Here is a 20,946-nt window from a genome sequence, read left to right on the forward strand (position 1 = left end):
AATGGACTGGCATCCCGTTCTGGGTGTTTCCCGCCTTCTGCCCTGCCCTTCCTGGGACAGGTTCCAAGCGCTCCGTGACCCTGGACTAGATAAGCGGTCAGAAAACGGATGAACAAAAAATTAGATAACAGAAGCATTATCCGCGTAACAATGTAAGGAACCCAGATAGGCATGCCTGTACCAAAACCGTGAAATCATTTACTAGTTTGTATACCAGAATCTGTGTGCCACTGAGAAATGCATTGACGACAAGTTACAGATAATAACTCACTTCACTTAATCATTTCTAGCTGAAACCTAGAAAAAAATCTTACAAGCACAAAACCTGTAGGTGTTGGTGTTTTTTAATTTAATACTGCAGTGTTGGTTCGTTTGCAAATGTGAGTACGTGTTTATGGTTGTATGTGTTGTGCAAAAAAATAATAGGCCAGGCTGTACATGTATGATATATAATAATATTTATTTTGCATCGCTCCATTTCTTCTCAGACTGCATACGGCTCCTGGTGACTTGGCTGCTGTCGGCTGTTTGTAGCTTGTCAAATGAGGGTGTTTTTAATAAATGGGACTGCAGATAAGGGCTGTTTTGCTTCCTCCCGTAACCTAGACATTATTAGAACGGTAAGTAGTGTGAAAAAGGCAGTGATTGTTCAGGTTGCTGAAAGGCGCCCTTAATGACGGCACTTATTTTATTCCCAGACGTGGCTTTGTGGTGAAGCGTTAGCCCGGAAAATTCTGTTTGGGCAGCTGTGTGATTTCTGTCATAGTACCCGGCGATGTACCAGAACCAAAGAAGGCCAAGCTCAAAATTAAAAATCAGATGGAGAGGATTCGACGGGCTCAGGAAGGACGTAAACGTGAAGGCGTGTGAGGATAGAGGCATCCAGGAGTGCGGTTAAGCTGATGCCTTGAAGGCCTGGGAGCTGGATTGTGATCGTGAAGCCATGCTTTTGGGGGGTGTTGTGAAGGTGAAGCCATGCTTCAGTAGTATCATTGTGAAGCCATGCTTCTGTCCAGTTGGGGTGGAGTCATGCTTAATTTTTTTTGGTAGTGTTGTGAGAGAGGAATCAGGCTTCAGTTATGTGTGGGCATAGCCATGCTTCAGTCCTTTTGGGGGGTGTTGTGAAGGTGAAGCCATGCTTCAGTACTATAAGAGTGAAGCCATGCTTCTGTCCAGTTGGGGTGGAGTCATGCTTAAGTTTTTTTGGGACTGTTGTGAGAGAGGAATCAGGCTTCAGTTATGTGTGGGCAGAGCAATGCTTCAGTACGTTGGGGTGAAGCCATGCTTCAGTTATGCTGGTGAAGCCACGCCTCAAATATGTTGAGGTGAAGCCATATTTCATGTCATGTTGGTGTGGAGCCATGCTTCATTTTTTTGGGAGTGTTATGAGGGAGGATTCAGGCTTCAGTTATGTGCGGGCAGAGCCATGCTTCAATACGTTGGGGTGAAGCCATACTTCAGTTATGTTAAGGTGGAGATATGTTTCAGTTCCTGTTCTCTCAACAGAAGGCAGATCACACCTCTCACCTGCTCATTCCCAATTACAGACCCGAATCGGAGAGTGAGGCTTCCTTAAACTTTCCACCAGCCACATGAACACAGCAGCATTATAACCTATAACATTATAACCTTTATATTTCGCAGTTTCTCCAATGAACACTTGACATGAAGGTAGATAATAACAAAAGGAGGAATCGGGTTTACAAAGCAGCAGTGGGGGGAATTATCGACTTCTCATTGGTGAAACATACAGTGATTGAATGCACACGCTAATCCCACTCACCTTGGGTCTTGAAACCATATTTGTAATATTTTAATTATTAGTAGAAAGTGCTGGGAAACTGTATTACTGGTACTGGAACTATTGTTACCTACAGCACAGATAACACTGCTGTTAATTTTCAGGAATGCAGTACTGGCCTCAGGAATGATTTTATAATGATGTGCTGCAGTGTTACGCAGAAACGGCCCTTGTGTGTAGCGGCAACTGGGGGATTCTAAGCTGCATTGGGGAGGCTTCTGCGCATGTGTTATAACCGTGTGGAGCTGCGGTTGGTGTAACTGCAACAGGTGTGTGTGGGGTGGGGTGGGGTTGGGTATAGGTGGTCAAACTAGTTATGTGAATTGGGGGTCAGTGTAACTGTGTGGGGGGTTGTGTGAACTGAGTGGGGGGGGGGGGGGGGTCATTGTAACTGTGAGAGGGTTAGTGTAACTGTAGGGTAGGAGGGGTCGCATCTCTCCTGGGTCTGTGAAGCGTGCTGGAGCAGCGGTGCTCTGGAAGGTGCAACCACACGGAGGCGCTGTTTGCTGTGGGAGTGGGTGCATGGTCCTGCTGTATGGGCCGGTAAGCTTGGATGGCGATCAGAGCCCGGTAAGCACGGCCCCACATAGCCTCCAGCGGCCACTCGAGAGGGGGGGGCAGCCACTCGAGCCTTTAATGGTGCTCTCCGCTGCCAAAGAGACGGTGGGAGAGGGAGATGAAAGGGAGTCAGGGCAGGGGCGGGCGAGGCCGATGTGGGGAGAGATGGAGCGGGAAGGCGGTGGATGGAGGGAGAGATGGAGGGAGCCATCGAGGAAACGGTGAAAGGCGATAATGAATAAATCTGAACTTTGGGGAGGGGGTGAGTAAAGAATGCGGGAAGAAGTGGAAGAGAGAGAAGGGAGCGAGGGATGGAGATGGCAAGAGAGGGATATGAGGAAAGAAATTGGGACCGAGGGGCGGATGTGGATGAATGATGTAAGGAGGAATGGAGGGAGTGGGGGATTATGGGCGGGGGGTATTTGAGCTGTTAAGGATGAGTCATCCTGATTCTGTGATGTATTTTTAACATCAGATAAGGCAGGGATGAGGTGGGGGGAGTGTGGGAGTTCCTCTGATGTAAGAAACATTTTTTAAGCATTTTGCCCCGTGTTTGAGACCACTCTGGGTGGGACTCTTGAGCCGTGACTACTGTCTACTGACTCTTTTTTGTATTTTCCGTACCCACATCCATCTACGCTGGCTATATTTTTTGTCCCTCCCACCAATGTTAACCACACCCCCATCACATGCCCCACCCATCAATGTTGACCACGCCCCATCACTTGCCCCGCCCACCAATGTTGACCACACCCCCATCACATGCCCCACCCATCAATGTTGACCACGCCCCATCACTTGCCCCGCCCACCAATGTTGACCACGCCCCATCACTTGCCCCACCCATCAATGTTGACCACGCCCCACCACTCATTGACCACTTAATACTTTAATACTTTTCCATGTTTTTTTTTTTTGCCAACCTGTTTTTATTTGCCCAGCCATTCTTTGCTCTGCTATCTTTATTTGACCTGCCCCTCTTTGTTTGCCTGCCATTCTACGCTCACTCCATCTGGCCTTGTTTGTCCCACCTACCCTCGCTTGTTTCTCTCGGCGCCTGTCTACGTGCAGCTCGGTCCGCCGGGGGGAGCCCCGTTGGAAACTTCTGTTCAGGCAAGCCCTGTGCTGCAGCGGCGGGGGTGGGGGGGGGGAGCAGTTATTTGTGACAGCAGGTCCCCCTCCGGAGTCCTCTGTGTCCCGGGGTAAAGGGCAGGAAGGGGAGATACCGCAGGGAGGCCTGCCCTGGGACACAGACAAGCGGCTTGCTTACTCACTCACTAATCTTCACAGAGATAGAGCGACCGGGGGGGGGGGCGGGGGATCGGATGGAAAGAGATGAGTCCAAAGAGGAGGAAAAGATGGATGGAAAAGCAGAGAGAGGGGAGAAAAACAATGGAGAGGGGGAGAGAGAGAGAGAGTGAGGAAGGTACCTCCTCCAGAATAAAAAAAAAAATGAAGATGAATGCCAATTTGAACATTCCGGTTCCCCACCTCGAATTTGGAGACGTCTTTCGCAAGGCCCAAATATGGGCGGAATTAGGCTGCCCGCACGGCAGAAAGATACACGGACATCCTCTGAGGCGGTGAGATTCAGGTGTCTGTGGGGTTCAGGTCTCCCGAGCCTAATCAGCCGTACCCAGAAACACCTCACCCACTCCCGAGACAGACGGCCCTGAAGCACGGAATTAGAAACAACGATAAGGAAAATATTACGGCCGTGGTGGAGAAATGAACTTGGCCGACGTAATTATGTGCATTTTAGCTGGGTGAGGATTAAACGACAAATAGTGACGTTACGGCTCACCCCCCCCCGGCTGGGCCCCCTGGTTCCTAGGTGACTGTCATCTTAGTTATTACTTTGTTTTATTTATTTGAACGCGGGAAAATGTAGCTGAGGAGAAGGAGCTTGGGGACGAGAATAAGGGGGAAGGGGGGGGGGGCATGCCTTACTTCTGGGCCCAAGTATTTCTCATTTAAGAGCCAAAATCTGACTGTCATGCTTCTTTTCAGTGCAGAAATGCCCGTCTCCGCTGCAGCATAGAGGAGGAAAATCTCGGTTTTATTTTAGCTTTTCTTTATGTTTTATTAGGGACGTTTTAAATTTAGCAACGCTTTTGTTGCATCGTCACTTGTGCGGAATTATTCATTTCGATTTGAATTTGAGAGGGAGATGGAGAGGGAACGGTGGAGAGAGAGAAAGAGAGAGAGAGGGGGATGGATGGCGCCTGGTCCAGAGTGGATTAATTAAGAGTGATAATTAAGGTGGGACTTTAGCCTTTTCTCCTCTGACTGGCCGCTGTCCCCTCTCCGTCGCCTCCTCCTATCCCGTGTCCCTCCAGTGGAAACGCGGTCGCTCTTGGCTATGGCGCCACGTGGCAGCGATCGGCACGGAGCCGGCGCTGACCTCGACCTCAAGGTGACCGCCGTGGATGGCACCGGGCCCCCTCTGTCACGTGGCATCTCGCGCGGCTGTCCTTTCACAGCCCGGGGGCTGCACCAGCAAAGACCGGTGGGTAATTAGAAGTCTTAGGCTTCTCTGTTTCTCACCGATCACGCAGCGTTGGGGGTGGGGGGGGGGGGGGTTGCATTTTCATCCTTGGGCTCGTGTGGGATTCCTCTTGTCCTGTGACGCACAGGGCGCCCCCTATAGACGGACTGCAGGTTCAGTCTGCCTCAGAGCTGAGTAGGCAGTTATAACATAGATGGATGAATATATATATATATGAGCATGATATAATACAAAAGGCACTGATGTGTGTATCCAGCACACCTGCCTGTGTGTGGATTATATTTAAATTACACAGTAGGAATGAAATGTCCCCCACAATGTAATATAAACCTGTTATTTTGATATTGTGGGGACCATTTTTTTGCTTGGTTGCTAATGGTTAAGGTTATGGATGGGTAGGGGTTAAGGTTGTTATTGTTGGGATTAGGGTTTTTCCCATAGTAATGAATGGACGGTCCCCACAAAGATATGAATACAAACGTGCGTGTGTGTGTGTTTGTCTAGTGGGAGGGGGGAGGGGGCATTTGGAGTGTCTCTAGTGGTTTGGGAGGCATGTAGAATTAATGCAATAAATGTCAGACTTTACATTTAAATTCAAAGAGAGAACAGACATATCTAAGTGGCAGAGCTTGCTCACACACACAAACACACACACGCACACACACACACATACGCAAAACTTGCACACAGCTCGGCCCCTAAGTGGAGGCACTCATATTGGTGCCAGCTTTTTGCAGTGGATGGAAAGGATAGCTGCATATTATAGGATGTACAGTGTAGGTTATACAGGCACACATCTGCGATGTGCCATGCATCTGCTGTCTGAAAGCCTGCCTGCGGTTGAGGGCTTAATGTGCAGAAAGGTTTGTTTATTATTATTATTGTTATTATTATTGATGACAAAAGCTAAGGTCACAACAGCATCAGCGAGGCAATCAGTTTGTTAATTCAATAAAGAAGAACAAAGTGAAAAACAAAAACAGAGCTGCACTAAAATGTCGCCTTTATGGTTAAATAAAACTGTAAAGTGAGATTATATTAGTGTCAGTCATTCTCCTTTGGGGATCTGTATGATCGGCGGCGGCGCGCAGAGATCGAGCAGGGAGCTGTAAGGCCCGCAGTGTCTCTGTATAAGGGAGGGATGAGGGGTACACGCACACACACACACACACACACACACACACACACACACACACACACACACACACACACACAGCTATACATCAGCACAGCATCAGTGCATCAATCCCATTGCTGAAATTAGGACCACAGCATATGCGATCGTACCCTTTAAATGTGAAGCCGTATTGAAAGTGAAAGTGAAAATGACACGTCGGGAAATGGCTTCCGGGAGCTCAGGTGTGGAGTGAGGCCCCTCCAACAGGCAGCACGCGCTGAACGGGATGGACTGAAACCTGGGCGGGTCAGACGCTGAAGAGGAACGCGGAGCGTCTCGGAGAGTGGAGACGAGAAGGATGCTCACCGCGCTCGATCCATCTTCCCCACAGTCAGGGAGTCGTGGTGGGGTGTGGGGTGTGTGGGGGGGTGGTTGTTTACAGGCTTTATTCCCCCCTCCTAGTCCCGTCCTCTCCGATTGGCTGCGTTACAGAGGCGAGGCAACATACTTCATAGGCACTAAGCGTGTTGAGGCGGCTTGTCACCGTGTTGAGGGTGGCTGGGGAGGATGTAGCGAAGGGGGAGGCACATAGCTAAAAGCCTCTGAGTCTCTCTCCCGAAACCCCTCCGACCCCCCCTACACTATTCCCCACCCCACAGAAGATGGATTGGAGGATGATGCCATTGACAGGATGGACGGGTGAAGTGATGGATGACCCAGAGCCAAGCAGCCCACCTCCACGGACGGCGGATGAAGGATTAATGCGGAGCACTGCTGCTGCGTGAGCACGGAGCACTCCCCGGCGTGTGCCCGGCTCGCACGCTCGCAAGCTGCGGCGTGCTTAACGTAGTTACGCCAAACCGTGGGTCATTGTTGCCACTGCAGTGCGGGTGACCGCAGGCTCGGGCGGTCAGCTTGGGTCCGATGCGTCAATAATGCGTAAATAGTAGCGCGTCAATACGTGAATGCTGCCAACCGCGAGGTGTGAACAGCGCACCTTCTGGAGGTGAGTTCATTGTGCGTTTTCTTGTGTTGTGAGTTTCTACACACGGCGCACGGTGCGACAAAGTCCACTGGGGGGTGTCATGCAGAACATCGGAGTTGGCATCGATGCCTCCTTCTCAATACTGGCACATCTGTACACGGTGTGGGGGCCATGTAATAAAAATACAGGAGATTTCAGCCAGTGCCCAGAAAGCCCAGGTGACCGGCAGTGTTACTTTTGGCCATAGACCAGCCGTGGGGAGGTGGGACACGGTGTCACCATCTCTGGGTCAGAACCAATAATCCGCTGCTGTTTGTCTCCGTGTCAGGGTGGGTCGGGGCGCGTTGTTGACTCTGCTTTTGGCATGACCGGTGACACGTTGGCCGGGGGCAGTGGCGCGTCGACAGGCCGCTCGTTGCCAATGGCGACGTGTCTGCGTTGGCACAGATAATGCGGCGCCGTCGATTTCGCCCGCCGAGGGTGGCACGGGGATCGGATGACAGATTGCAGGGTCTCGGCGCTCCACCGAGTCGGGCAACTGATGAAATGGGCCGAGGGGGAGCCAGGCCTCTCGCAGGAAGCGGCCAGTCCGGTAGTGTCCAGCAGGGGGCGCCTCGCCTCGCTCCGAGGTGCCGGGAAAAAGTCTCGGAGGTGTGTGGATCGATCTCAGGCATTTGGAATTCGCCCCAACATCACTTATTGAAGCCCCGGTTCCAACAGGAGAGCTCGCGCTGAGTATTTATTTATTGGGCCGATTCTGGACGCATGGCTGACGACTTGATTAGCGCCCGGGGGGGGTGGAGGGGGGTGGAGGAGAGGAGAAGAAGATGGCAGGAGAGGGATGGAGAGCATATCGGAGGCCCCCTAGTGCCCAAATGGGAGCTGTATATTTCGGTTTAGGTGTCTCAATGCTGGGTGTGATCTGCGGACCAGTGACTGGCGTGTGTAGAAAGAAATGGGGCGTTGGAGGAGGCGGCTGGGGGTGTGGGAGCGAGCTTCTGGGGGCATCCGGACCGCAAGCGCAGCAGCTCCTTAATTAGGCTGAACGGGACCATGTTTCCGGCTCTGCGAGGACGGCGGGGAGCAGCCAGCTGACCCTCTATACAGGGGTCACATTTGGCTCCTTTTTATTTGCAAACTGCCTCCGGGAAGCAATAAAATTAAACTGCCGCTATTAAATTGGAAGGTTCTGGAGCACCTCTGAGGTCTCCCCGCTCACGCTTTGGTGTTGGTAAAAGCCTTCAGTGAAACATGGGAACGGAGGCGTGCCAACGGGCGTGGCAAAGATTGGGAGCCGAGAAACGTCCCCGTGCCGCCGAAAAGGCCGAGGAACCCTCCAGCTTCCTGTGGCACCCGCTGCCCCGTAAGAAGACGGAACGCGGAACGCGGCCTCTTCCCTTTCATGCCGACCCTGGAGAGTCGTGGAACCTTATCGCCAGGCACACGCGTCGTGAGGAGAGCCCTTTACTGCCATAGCAACGCCGGAGACAAGTGACGCCATATCGCGGTGACGGGGAGAGCTACGTGTTCACGGCACGGGGGTGAGAGCACTGCACGTAAAACAAGACACGACCCTGAGTGCCGTGCGCTCTGTGACACGCATCACCGCGGAGATCCCCAGGGGTGGGGGGCGGGGGGGGGGGGGCGTCCTCGGAGCTGACTGTGAATCAGCTTCCTACCCCTAAACACTCAGCCACACACACACACACACAGAGTCTACATATTCATATCTTTAAAGGGACTCTCTGTTAATTTCTTTGGGTAAAGCCCCAGCATTGACAACCTAATCCCCTACCCAACCCTAACCTTAACCCTAACCCTAACCCTACCCAACCCTAACCTTAACCATTAGTAACCAAATAAAACACAAGACTTTTGGCATTTTTAATTTTTTCATTACAGTCCAAGATTTTAATAAAAATTTATAAAGAAAAAAATGGTTCCTATAATGTCAGAATAACAGGTTTTTATCACATTGTGGGGACATTTGGTCCCCCAACGTAAGATATACATGACCCTCACACATACATACACATCCCCCCATCGCCACACACATGTACACGGCCCAGCACACGCATATGCACCCAAACACGCACACGCCAATGGTGTGCCAGAAGGTCCATTATTTACATTGTATCACGTTTCGCCATTGATTGCTACAAAGTAACGATGGTGATGGATCTCCCAGGCTGTCACAATAGCAGCGGGGGCCCATACAGGTTTTAAATGGGATTAGGCTTAAATGGAATTTAATTTTCACCATCTCCGTCTCTCTGTCTCCGAAGCCCGTCTGCCTTGCAGACGCTCCGGGGAGACGGGAGAGCCGGGGGGGCGGTGCGGGGCTCGTGATTAGTCTCAGGGCCGTGTGCGGGCGGGCGGGCGGGCGGGCGGGCGGGAGTAAGATAGAGTGCGCTGGCGTCTCTCTGGCGGGAGCTTGGCGTGGAGGGGGGGGGGGGTCATATTGAGGTCTGGGCTGTGCAGTGACCACCCTGCATCATGGCGTAGCCCCAGGACAGCGTCGGAAGCATCGGTCAGGCATGAGCTTCAGCTGCAGGGCATGGAACCCCTCCGCTGCGGCTGTCTGCGTGTTCCCTGCCCGTGTGGCTTAGCCGGGTAAATATTCCACACGCTAAATATTTAAAAGCAAACTAGTAATCCTCTGGGATTAAGTGAACGAACGAATGAACGAACGAGCGAACGAATTCGTTTATTCCAGAAAGACGGATTTTCGCAGCGGAATTTGCAGGGTTTGGCGAGGATCATGGGCAGGGAACATGCATGTTTGCATGGACTGAACCACACTGAGTGCTGCAGGTGTGTGTGCTGCGGGGGACTGTGTGTCCCCGGCCTCATCCGGGCTCGCCGCGGGGGGGATCCCAGATTTGCCGCGTTTCCGTAATCTGCCGCCTTCAGCCAATAACGTGCCAGCCGGCAAAATGTCACATCCCTCCCTCTCCATGTCCCCTCGGCTGTTATTACTGTGCCGGGGGAGGCGAGCTCACCGCCGTCAGGCCTGCTGCAGAGAGCTGAGGGGCGGGGCCAGGCGGGGGTGGCGGGACGGAAGGCAGGAAGGAAGGGAATAAGGGAGGTGGAAAGAGAGAGAGACTGGCACTGTAGGGAGAGCTGAGTTGCTCTGTGATACACACACCGTTTGGGTTTCTTACTGCTGTAGTTCTGCTTTTATTTTTAAAAATGTATTTGCATATTTTAAATATTATTAAGCATCAGCAAGAATGAAAGTATCAGAGGAAAGAATAACACCCCTGCGCCACATCGATGCTCCCCGCAGCCCTCCCCCCCAACCTTATTCCTATGTTTACGCTTCTCGCTTCTTCTCCCAGAATGCCAGGGCTTGGGGTGCGAGCGGATCCGGCAGATGCAATTGATCCGCCGGCAGAGAGCCGAGCTGTTCGGAACACAGTGCGGATCCCTCGGCCCCGGAGCTTTTGCGGGGGGGGCGGGGGGAGCTAGGTGCGGTTGCCAATTCCTCTGCAGTGGGGTCAATGTGCACCCAAGTCCCCTGCAACTTCTGGGGGGGATAGTGAGTCCTACATGCACTGGGTTTCATCAGGGCAGGGGCGTGCGTAGGATTTGTGTGTCTCATCAGACCTAACAAGTGTGTTGTGTCATCTAACACAGATGGACCGGTTTGCAGGCCCCCGGTTTGCAGGCCCCCGGTTTGCAGGCCCCCGGATAGGGGGCCCCCAGCACAGGCACTGCATCCTGTGTCCCTGGCAGATTTTCTTTGCCCCTTTGGGATCTTTATGTCACTTTGGAGATAAAATGTCCCACCTTGCTGATTGTGGCATGGCCATGGCCATAGCCCATATGCGCAACCCGTGTGCACGGTTCGCATGCGCAGTCTGTGTGCGCAGCTTGTGTGCACAGGCCATGTCTGCCGCATCACTACCTATTTTCTTCTAATACTCAGCCATCCACAAGCATGCACTCGCCACTTAGGTTACATTTAGCTTGGTACACACACAGGTAGGTCACCTTCCCCAGATGCTGCCCTCAGCACCGCCGGCACGTTGCGTCTCACTGGCTCCGCTGGGTCGAACCGGGGGCAGGAGCTCGAAACATGTCTAAGCCTGGAAAAGCAAGGAAACGATCCCCATTCACAGAGGGATACAGGAACGTGTGTGTGTGTTGGGGGAGGGAGGGAGAGATGGAGAGAGCGGAGGACAGGAGTGAATCTGGCTGGGGAAGAGAAGAAGTGGAGGATTGGAGGAAGTAGAGAAGCCTGTTGAGAGGAGTGAGAGAAGGTGTACATCCTTCCTGTGCATATGGAGATGTGGGGTTAAAGGTCAAAGGTGAGAGAGTCTAGTCATGCTGCCACCATATGGGGGCGCCGGACACCACCCGACTGGCAGTCAGTCACGCCAAAGCCGTGTCGTTGCGAACACGTGCCCGGGAGTGTGCAGCCGCATTCAACACACGCTCGTGAACCATGCGGCAGCATGGCGTCTGCAGGCCGCGGCGGATGGCACGGTGGGAGTGATGGAGACCCAGACAGACGCACGAGTGCTGTGTCCTCTTGTGGGTCAACGCAGTGAGCTTGCTCACGGTGTATGCTGCCTGGGGGGCTCCTTCCTGGAGGCATGGATTCGCCTGTTAATTGGTGATAATTAAGGCAGGCCCCCGTTTGAGACGATTAACATTATTGATGTGTGAGCGGTCCAGATTCCCCGCATTCTTGCGCAGAATCACCGGCAAGTTGGGGAAATTTCTGAGAGAAATGCCGAATGGATTTAGGACGGGGGAATTAAAAACAGATTAACTTCTAAAACCAGGCTCCGGAGGGCCTCTGCCAGTCTTAATTATAATTAAGAAACCGGTCGATCTGCTCGGCCATAAACAAGCCTTTCAGAGAGCTCCTTGAGACGGCCCAGGTCAAGGACACGTTCAGGTCACCTGTGGTGAACCTCTAGAAAGCTCTAGAACGGCACCTTGTTCTCCACCCTGACCTCCGAGTCCCCTCGCTGTAACTGACTATTGGGTTTCCTCCAGACGGTGACCTCCTTCCCAAGTCATGTGAGCTCCTGCGCGTCATGTGATCCGGCTTTTACCGTCCCCTACCCGTGTCGGGGGCGGTCAGTCCCAGGTCATGTGATCGCTTTCCTGTCAGGCGATACGGCACCTCTGAGGACGGGTGGTCAGACTGCGGTTGGGGAGTGGTTCCCTCCCTGTCCCATAGTGGTGGTGACCTGACACTCTGGGGACAGGAGTTTTGTCTGGAGAATTATCGGCATGCTGTGACACAAGTGGCCCATTAGCGTATCGGTATTAACGACAAGCCCTTAAGATGAGTCATTAAAGCATTAGTGCCCCCTACTGGTCAGGTACTCAATTCACCTTCCATGCTGTCCTCCAGATGTTTTTGTTTTCCATTAGTTTTCCTTTCTAATGTCAGTGTTTCACACATTTTCTTCCTCCATTTTATCACTCTCTCCTTTACCCTGTGCCAGCCCCCCTTCCCCTACCAGTTCACGCTTCCTCACAGCCACCCCTGGGGGCTGCAGAGCCCCCCTCCAAGTGCTGTGGAATCCTGCTGGCCTCAAAGGTGCCCCCCATCCTTCAGTTGCTAGCCCCCCTGCCGCAAGGTGCAGCCACGGCGGGGGGCGGTTGGAGGGCTGCAGCTCATACCAGTCTTCGATCCCAGCCAACACGGCCCGCTTCATCTCAACTGGGGGGGGGGGCACAGTCCTGTATATCACAGCCTGTGCTTATTTCACGCGCTAAAAGAGGGACCCTCGGGGGTCATGTGAAAAGCCGCATGCTGCAAGTATGGGCGGAGCCTTGTTTGTAGATTTACCGCATTCTAATCCTTCTGCGAGGGGCACAGAAGCGCCTTCCTGAGTGTTTTCCGTGGGGCTGAGGGGCCCTTTATGGAAAACAGCCCTAAGGAGTCGCAGTGCTGAGCCATGAGGGTGATCCGTCCCTCTCTTTTCCACCCGGGATCTGATCCCGGGATTCGCAGGGGATGCGCACACAGACGGCACACAGATACACATCTATGCTTTTAATATTAAGCGCTGTCCGGCTCCGCCGTCGGTTGCCCGTGTCCCCTTTCCATCGCCTCCCCAAATCTCCCGTAAATTCCTCCTCTCTGTCGCGTCGAGAGCAACGTTCCGGCTGCTGCTCTACCGAGCCGGCGCGCCGGCGGGGAAGATTCCAAAAGCGCCGGGAGACGTTTCTCTGCGCCTGTCCGGGAGACGACAGCGGCCCCTTTATTGTGCAAATGGGAATAGATGCGACGGATTCGCTTTCATTTCACCGGCCTCTGCGAGGCGCTGGGGATGTTTTCGGTGCTGGCTACAGGCTAACTGTGTGAGCTGGAGGCTTTGCATATAGCCCTGGGGCTCTGTTTTGTAGGTTAAATGATGCACTCAGTCTAGGACAGAGGCTGTATCAGCAGGCCAGGGACTGTGGTATGTATATATGAGCATGAAGAGCTACTCAGCAGCAGCCGTGAGTGTGTGTCTGTAAAATGGCGCGGACAGCTGCTCCCCTGCACGATCGGGATGAGGATTTGGAGGGCGTGTGGGGTGACTTTGGGATTGCCATTGAAAGCGTTACCTCAAAGCATGCTGGATTGGCAACATGGTGGACCTTCCCAAAAGCCCTGTGTGTGTGTGTGTGCGTGTGTGTGTGTGTGTTTGTGTGTGTGGTCTCTGTCCTCTGCCAAATGCTAGGAGTGACTGAGTATGCTTGCGTGCATGTGGGAACAAAAAAAGAGAAAGGGATTTAGACAGTCTCTAAACCAATACTGGCATGAGGAATGGCTGTTAGGATTGTGTTAAAGCAGCGCACTTTGATTTAAGAGGGCCATAAGCATTGTTAAGGAGGTTCTAAAGTCAATATGCAAGGGTTTTTAAAGGGGGGGGCAGGTGGGGGGGTACTCAGCTCAGGCCAGCGGGATGCTGAATCATTACTGGAGCCAACCCTGGACACAATCAGGACAGGGGTCTGTCAGCCTGGAGCTTGTCACATGACTTGATTGTGATGTCATAATTCTCAGGGTTCCATTGGCACCCGAAGATTCCGATTTGATTCTCATAGAAGGATAATAGAAAGAACAATAGCACTATTATTAACAATAACTATTATTATAATATTAATATTAATATAATCATCATCTTGGGTAGGATATTAATTAGAAAATAATGAAAAATTTAAACATTTAAAATTTAATTAGCATTAAATTAAAATAACCCTTGGAATTGTGTTAGCAGTGTTTTCCTGGCCTGATCCTGCACAAGTTAAGCTACACTGTGGTGTCTTTTGGCATAAAGTGCTGCCCCCTGGAGAGACTGAGAGTTATTGCATTTCCATGGATTTGCTGCTTGCCTGTGTATCAGCTGCACTGTGCTGCTGCTCTGCCCATTACACACTTTTATTTTTGTCCCCTGTCTGGAAGTCATACCATCTGGGCAATGTTTCACTGCCCCCCCAACCCCATCCCCCACCACAACACTACAGCTTCGCTCTGCACTGGTTTTGAGAAAGACGAGGTTGATCTGTAGACAGTGCAGGGAAAAAATGAAAACTGACAGAAATGCTGACTGCAAGACAAGGGCCTTGTTTGTCCTTTACTGGAAAATCATGCTGCGTCGCACTGATTTGTTTCCCTGGGGAAACATGGGCGTCAGAAGTAGAGGGTTCCGTGCCTCAGTGGAGTCTCTCCGAACATTCATTACGACGCTTCTGGCAAAACGTGTAAGACTTGCATTTGGTCTGGAGTTTGCCGACTACGTCAGCTCTTGCGTAAGCAAGGTTCAGTGCCCCTCTCTCCGGAGTTGTCATGTCACTGCATGGATTCCTGTCACTCATACTCCTAGTGCTCCTCTCCCTAAGCCTGTCATCACGAGTTTCTGTGGTCTAATGGAGTCCTTCGATATGTTACAATGTTAAATACCCGATAACATTAGCCGATGCTATTATCCAAAGCTCCACTCGTTTTCAATAGCCTGATATTTCACTGCAGCGATTCGGGTTGCAGGTTTCAGTGACGTACAGCAGGGGGTGCCCTCCCCCGGGGACTCGAATCTGCAGTTGCTTGCATTAGTGTATAAGGAGTGGGGAAGCTGCTACTCTCTGGGGAGGGTGGGTGACCCAAAAACCTAAAGAGAGGTGATGAAAAACAAACGGGCACTTCACGGACATCTATAGGCCATGTCACAGTGGGAGGTGAAGGACCCCAGGGCTGTCTGGGAGAGGACCCAGCAGGCCGGCAGGGTTCTGGAGCTGACACAGCAATCTGGAACTGGTCTGGGATCAGTGTTGTACTGTAAGTGGGGGGAGGGTGGCCTGGGTGGTGGGGGGGGGGGCGAGCCTGGCAGGGTTATAATGGATTTCATGTCGTGTCGCATACCGTATGCATGCTGTAAATGATCTTAAGCGTATTCCCAGCCCCCCACCCTGGCCGACAGAGGAGGGGGGGGAAATTGATCTGGTTCACCAGGCCTAGCTGAGGGGGGGGGTTGGTTCTCAGTACAAGAGTATCCTCTGAGAGGATACTTTACCCATTAATCGTATGGGTACTGGGCGTGGGGGGGGTGGGGGGTGGTTGTGCAGGTCAGCAAACTGTGTGTTTGTGTGTGTGTGTGTGTGTGTGTGTGGGGGGGTTCAATGATGTCACAAAAAACATAATTGCACAGCCTCAGGAGAAATGGTTCTGTAAGTGTTAGTGGGGGGGGGGAGGGGTAAGTACTGCTGGGTTCTTTTGGGAGTGTGGCTGGGTGGGTGGTGTTTGTGGAGTGTTGGGGGGGGGGGGGGCAGAGCAAGTGGAGTAACTTCGCACACTCTAACCCACAGCGTAAATAATTCACTTCAGCGTCAGATGAGATCAGTGCCGACTGAGAAGGAGCCAGTCTTTCCGCCCCGGCCTTCAAAGATGTGAGCTCCTCCGTGAGTGGTGGGCTGCAACCCCCCCCAAGAATCTGTCGGGGCCCCCCATTGGCTGATAACACTGCCTCGGCTCGACACCCCTTAATTATTTATCCGATGCCACCCGCCCTTGAGGTGGGGGGGGGGGGGTGCGGGAATAGCGAGGGCGGTGATAGAGAGATAAATAGGTGAAGGCTGACGTGTGGAAAACTTTCGGCCAGACTTTGCCTGCTGTCGCCTCCTTTTTTTTTGCTTTTTCTGTCCTCTGAGTTCTTTTTTTGGAAAGGGGAGCGGCGAGCCTGCCCTAGCGGGGGTGTTTTCTGTACCAGAATATCGGCCGACGGCTTTGATGATAAACAAACTGAAAGTAGAAACGGGAGGATCTCTGACGAGAGCGGTAGTCCGGGAGTGGAGCTCTCGCAACTTCAGACTAATTTATGCTTCTGCAGCCGGCAGCCCTAAACCGCAGCCCAACACAGGCCTCCCCAGACGCAGCGACAGGCCTCCCCAGACGCAGCGACAGGCCTCCCCAGACGCAGCGACAGGCCTCCCCAGACGCAGCGACAGGCCTCCCCAGACGCAGCGACAGGCCTCCCCAGACGCAGCGACAGGCCTCCCCAGACGCAGCGACAGGCCTCCCCAGACGCAGCGACAGGCCTCCCCAGACGCAGCGACAGGCCTCCCCAGACGCAGCGACAGGCCTCCCCAGACGCAGCGACAGGCCTCCCCAGACGCAGCGACAGGCCTCAGGCTGCGGCGCAGCTACCTGCGGCTCAGATTCTGCGCAGAAGAATAAATCAGCCTTTAGATTTGCGGCCGCCATTGAAATGAGTCCGAATGCGAGTGAAAGAGCTTGTTGGTGTGGGAATGTCAGGAGACATATGTGGCTGTTTCTGAAGTATGAAGCCAATGCATATTTCTGTGCACGCGGCCTATGAATCACGCCCCCCACCCCCCCCACCCGTGTTTCCGACACGTGTTAAGGATTTAGCGTCTCTCGCTGTACCTGCATCAACCAGTTATATGTCCCGGGAAGGTGAGATGGGGGCATGCGTGTGCTTGTGTGTGAGCTGGCGGGGGCCCGATACTGAGGCCCGATTGAGCCCAGAGATTAATGGAGATTGATAAAAACACACATCTCAGCTTGTCTCCCCTCATAATGAAGATGAATCTGTCAGGATCTGGCAGCGTGTTAGACAGCAAGGCTGGGCTGGTGCCAGTCGCAGGCTCCCAGTCACTCGCTGGGACTGTGAGGCCCCTCCGCCCCCCCCCCCCCCACCCCACCGAAATTCCTGTTCTTCAGCTGTGTGTTTTTCTTTTCGAATTACCGACGATCGTTTTCCTAAGTACTTGTAAGCCAATGATGCAAACAAACCCGGAATGAATCGCTCCGCACTTAATAATTTTTAAAAGTAAATAACTGATTGTTGATTAATAGCCCGTCACCGAGAGCCGATCGATCGCTGTCCTTTGTTTTCACGGGAGGTTTTAAAGATTTTATAACCGGCTGTCGGCCCTGTGTGTTGGCAGTCCAACTTCCAGGGAGAGAATAATGACAAACAAACAACCAGCAATGAGGGTTTTGTCACTGCATAAATTTTACTGCAAGCCCAGTCAGAGCCGCATTGCATTTTAACACATTTAATGCAAAATCAGTACATTTACCTCTGGTTGCTGGTGTAGGAGTGAATAATTTGAGACTTTATTATAAGTTGTCATTCAATACTGTTACCCAGCAATAATGTGGGTTCGCCAGGATGAGCTTGGTTTGGTATCAGTGGGTATTGTGGTCCTGTTACTGAAAGCCGTAGAAGGGGGGGGGGCATTCCATGCCTCAGTGTTACCAGTCATCTCAGTGCCTGAGCCAAACAAAAGCAGAATGTTTGCCAAAGCCGGCCAACCCGATGGGCGGTACAGGCGACTGCCCAGGGCACCATCCTGGGGGGGGACGCCAACTTAGCAAGTCAGTTTCACTTTGTGTAGGACAAAGCGGGGGGAGGTGGGGCTGGTGGTGAAGCCAGAAGGGCTTCGACTGGCACTGGTATTCACTTAGAGAGAGTGGCGGACATTTGGAAAAAAACCCAGGACCCAGTTAAAGCGGAGTTACAGATAAGAATCGCAATAATCAGGACAATAACGAGACAGCGCTGAGATAGCGGCATAACTAAGGCACTAACTGGAGATCAAGGTGCAGATGGAATGGACAGAAAGTGGAGCGAGAGATAAAAGTCATTTTAATTCTCAGGCTGACTTCTGCTGTCTTGCCTTCTCTCTCTCTCTTTCTCTCCCTCTCCCACTCGCTCACTGTGTATCCCCCCCCCACCACCGCGGTATCGCCACCCCTCTTATCTCCCCACTCCAGCCTCCATGCAGAATGTGGCAATCAGCCATTCCTGTAATTGCAGAAGCAGAGATTGCCCCGCCGAGGGCCGGGGTTCAAAGGTCAGAGGTGGGGAGATCGCGCAGGAGTTCTTAAACGTAGCCCTCTGTCTTTTTTTGTTTTTTCCCCAAAAGCAAAAGCAGATACGGGGGGGGGGGGGGGGGGCAGGGGTAAGTTTGGAGAGGCTTCAGACCTGGAGGTGTTCAGAATTATAGATGAGAGCGAGCGTGCATGCATGCCTGCGTGGGATTGCACATGTGTGGGCGCTGCTGCGAGTGTGGGTACCAGCTAGGGCTCTTGCCCTGCCCTCCAGGATTAGAAAGCCCGACAAAGGAAGAGGAAGTAAATGAGAGCTTCTCAGTGAACACACACACACACACACAGGCACTGTCTCTGTGGCCCCTGGGTAGCTCTGAGGCAGGTGGGGCCCCAACGGGAGAATGATAAATATCACTGAAGGTCAGGAGGAGGAAGTGGGCTCCAGGGGCCCAAAGAAGCAGTATTACCGGGCGTCGGAGGAGGGAAGTCTTCGCAGGCTTTGTTTTGAGGCTGCCATCATAACTGAGGGCAGCCATGCGCATCTTCGCCATCTTAACTAAGGGCAAAGGTGCGACAGAGCTAGATCAGCCGCTAAGAGATGTGAAGACGTCGAGTGACCGAGTCCCATGCTTTGCGGCTGGGGATCACGCTTGTGCTGATAATATATGTATGTATTCTAAGGCACGCGAGTTCCACCTTGCCCCGGTGTATTTTTTCCAACAGAGAGAGCGGTTTAATTCCGTGGCCTTTCCTCCCACCTGAATTCACACGCACACACATATACACACACAGACACGCACTCGCGCACACACACTGACACCTGCCCGCCTCCGGTGAGACGGGGATTCCATTGTTCCGATGCTTCCGAGCCCCCGGGTGAGACCGGGGAGGCCGTTTGAAGATGAGAGCGGCTCCTGACAGTGTTTGGCCGGGCGGTTGCGAGGCATCCAGCTCGCGGTGTATTTAATTAGGCAAATTAGGTGTGTGAGCCCTCGGCTGGGAGGTTCTGAGTCACCGCCGCCTGCTGAGCAACCCCCCCCCCCCCCCATACACACACACACACACACGCATAGCAGCTTAAGGGTCCCACTGACACAGCGCATTACAGATTCTCTTAGCGTGACCCCCCCCCCCCCAGCCACCAATCCAAATGTAGTTCTGTTGCTTGGAAACTCACAGCCTTTGTCAGCCGAGGCCACTTTTAATTCCTCCGGTTTGTTAGGACTGCAGTGGATTTACACGCGGGAATTCCCTGAGAGTCCTCTGCTGAGAAGATCAGACTCTCTGAGTGGCTCGATCGGACCTTCAGGCGCTGAAGCAGGCGGTGACGTCGCCCGCGCGCTGCCCAACAGACCAGCAGGGGGAGCTAGGCGCCTCCTCCACCCTGATACTCTCTGATAGGATGCACTCCCCACTGCCCCTACTCAATGGACACCTCCCTCTGTCCCCTCTTTTCCTCTTCTCAGGGTCTGCCAGAGAGAGGGATTAAGCGGGAAGGGGGAGGAGCTCCCAAATCCCGGGCCCCGCCCAGCCGAGACAGCCGACCGCGCCCGCACCCCGACCCAGCGCCCTGCCCCCAGCATGGCCCTGCCCATTTGGATCCTCTGCACGTGCGTTGTCACGCTTGGCAACATCGCCCCCTCTGCTCAAGGTTGGTGCTGCGATGCTGGGTTCCTCATTCTCGACGTCTGTTTTTAATTCCTCCAAAAAAATGAAGAAATATGTTACGGGAGTAGGAGGTAAAAGGAGCAGTGGAGCAAGAAAGAGACTGAGGAAGCGGTTACCGTCCCGGATGCATGCGGGAATTTTGTGTTTTTGTGTTTGTACCCGTGTGTTTAAGGGTGTGTCTCTGAAGTGTCACCTTCTTAGGCATATAGGGGATGTGTCTGTGAATGAGAATTGGATTTTCAGGGCTCTATTTGCAGGGCAGCATGGGATTGTGTCTGTGTGTGTGAATCTGTGTGTGTGTGTGTGAATCTGTGTGTGTCTGTGAATCTGTGTGTGTCTGTGAATCTATGTGTGTGTGTGAATCTGTTTGTGTGTGTGAATCTGTGTGTGTGTCTGTGAATCTGTGTGTGTGTCTGTGAATCTGTGTGTGTCTGTGAATCTGTGTGTGTGTCTGTGAATCTATGTGTGTGTGTGAATCTGTTTGTGTGTGTGAATCTGTGTGTGTGTCTGTGAATCTGTGTGTGTGTCTGTGAATCTGTGTGTGTCTGTGAATCTGTGTGTGTGTCTGTGAATCTGTGTGTGTCTGTGAATCTGTGTGTGTCTGTGAATCTGTGTGTGTGTCTGTGAATCTGTATGTGTGTGCGCTAGTGACTGGGTCTATCCCAGTGGCAGGTGACCTGCTTGGGAGGCTGTGGCAGCCCCGAGGGAGGGGCGATGCCAACACTGGACCTCACGTCCACCATCTGCTGTGCTCACTGACTCACTGGCAGCCAGCCGCACACTGGAGATGGGGGGTGGTGGTGGTGGGGGGGGGGGGGTAGGTAGCTCAAACTTGAAAGAACTTGAGAGAAATAAAGAGAAACAAGGATGATGAGGGAGACAGGAACAGACAAGGAGAAAGAGAGAGAGAGACGAAGAGGGAGATGAAGAGAAAGACGGAAAGAGAGAACTCGGAATCCTCTGTCATTTAGTTCTTTGTCTTTTTACGAATTGTATTTGT

At 52.7% G+C, this 20,946-nt stretch overlaps 1 protein-coding gene across 4 annotated transcripts in view; it reads left to right on the forward strand.

Annotated features, from left to right (window-relative positions):
- LOC111849201 (adhesion G protein-coupled receptor L1-like) overlaps positions 1-20,946 on the forward strand; it is a 70,691-nt gene that overhangs the window by 5,276 nt on the left and 44,469 nt on the right. For 3 of the 4 annotated variants that reach the window (XM_072705189.1, XM_072705190.1, XM_072705191.1), the window contains exon 3: positions 19,745-19,929. In XM_072705189.1, the coding sequence (XP_072561290.1) occupies positions 19,860-19,929 (70 nt within the window). In that variant the 5' untranslated portion in view covers positions 19,745-19,859. Of the gene's footprint in view, positions 1-15,202; positions 15,261-19,744; positions 19,930-20,946 lie in introns of those variants that run through there. The other variant, XM_072705188.1, reaches the window with a different exon arrangement.

The sequence above is a fragment of the Paramormyrops kingsleyae genome, chromosome 22, assembly GCF_048594095.1.
Source record: "Paramormyrops kingsleyae isolate MSU_618 chromosome 22, PKINGS_0.4, whole genome shotgun sequence".
NCBI lineage: Eukaryota > Metazoa > Chordata > Actinopteri > Osteoglossiformes > Mormyridae > Paramormyrops > Paramormyrops kingsleyae.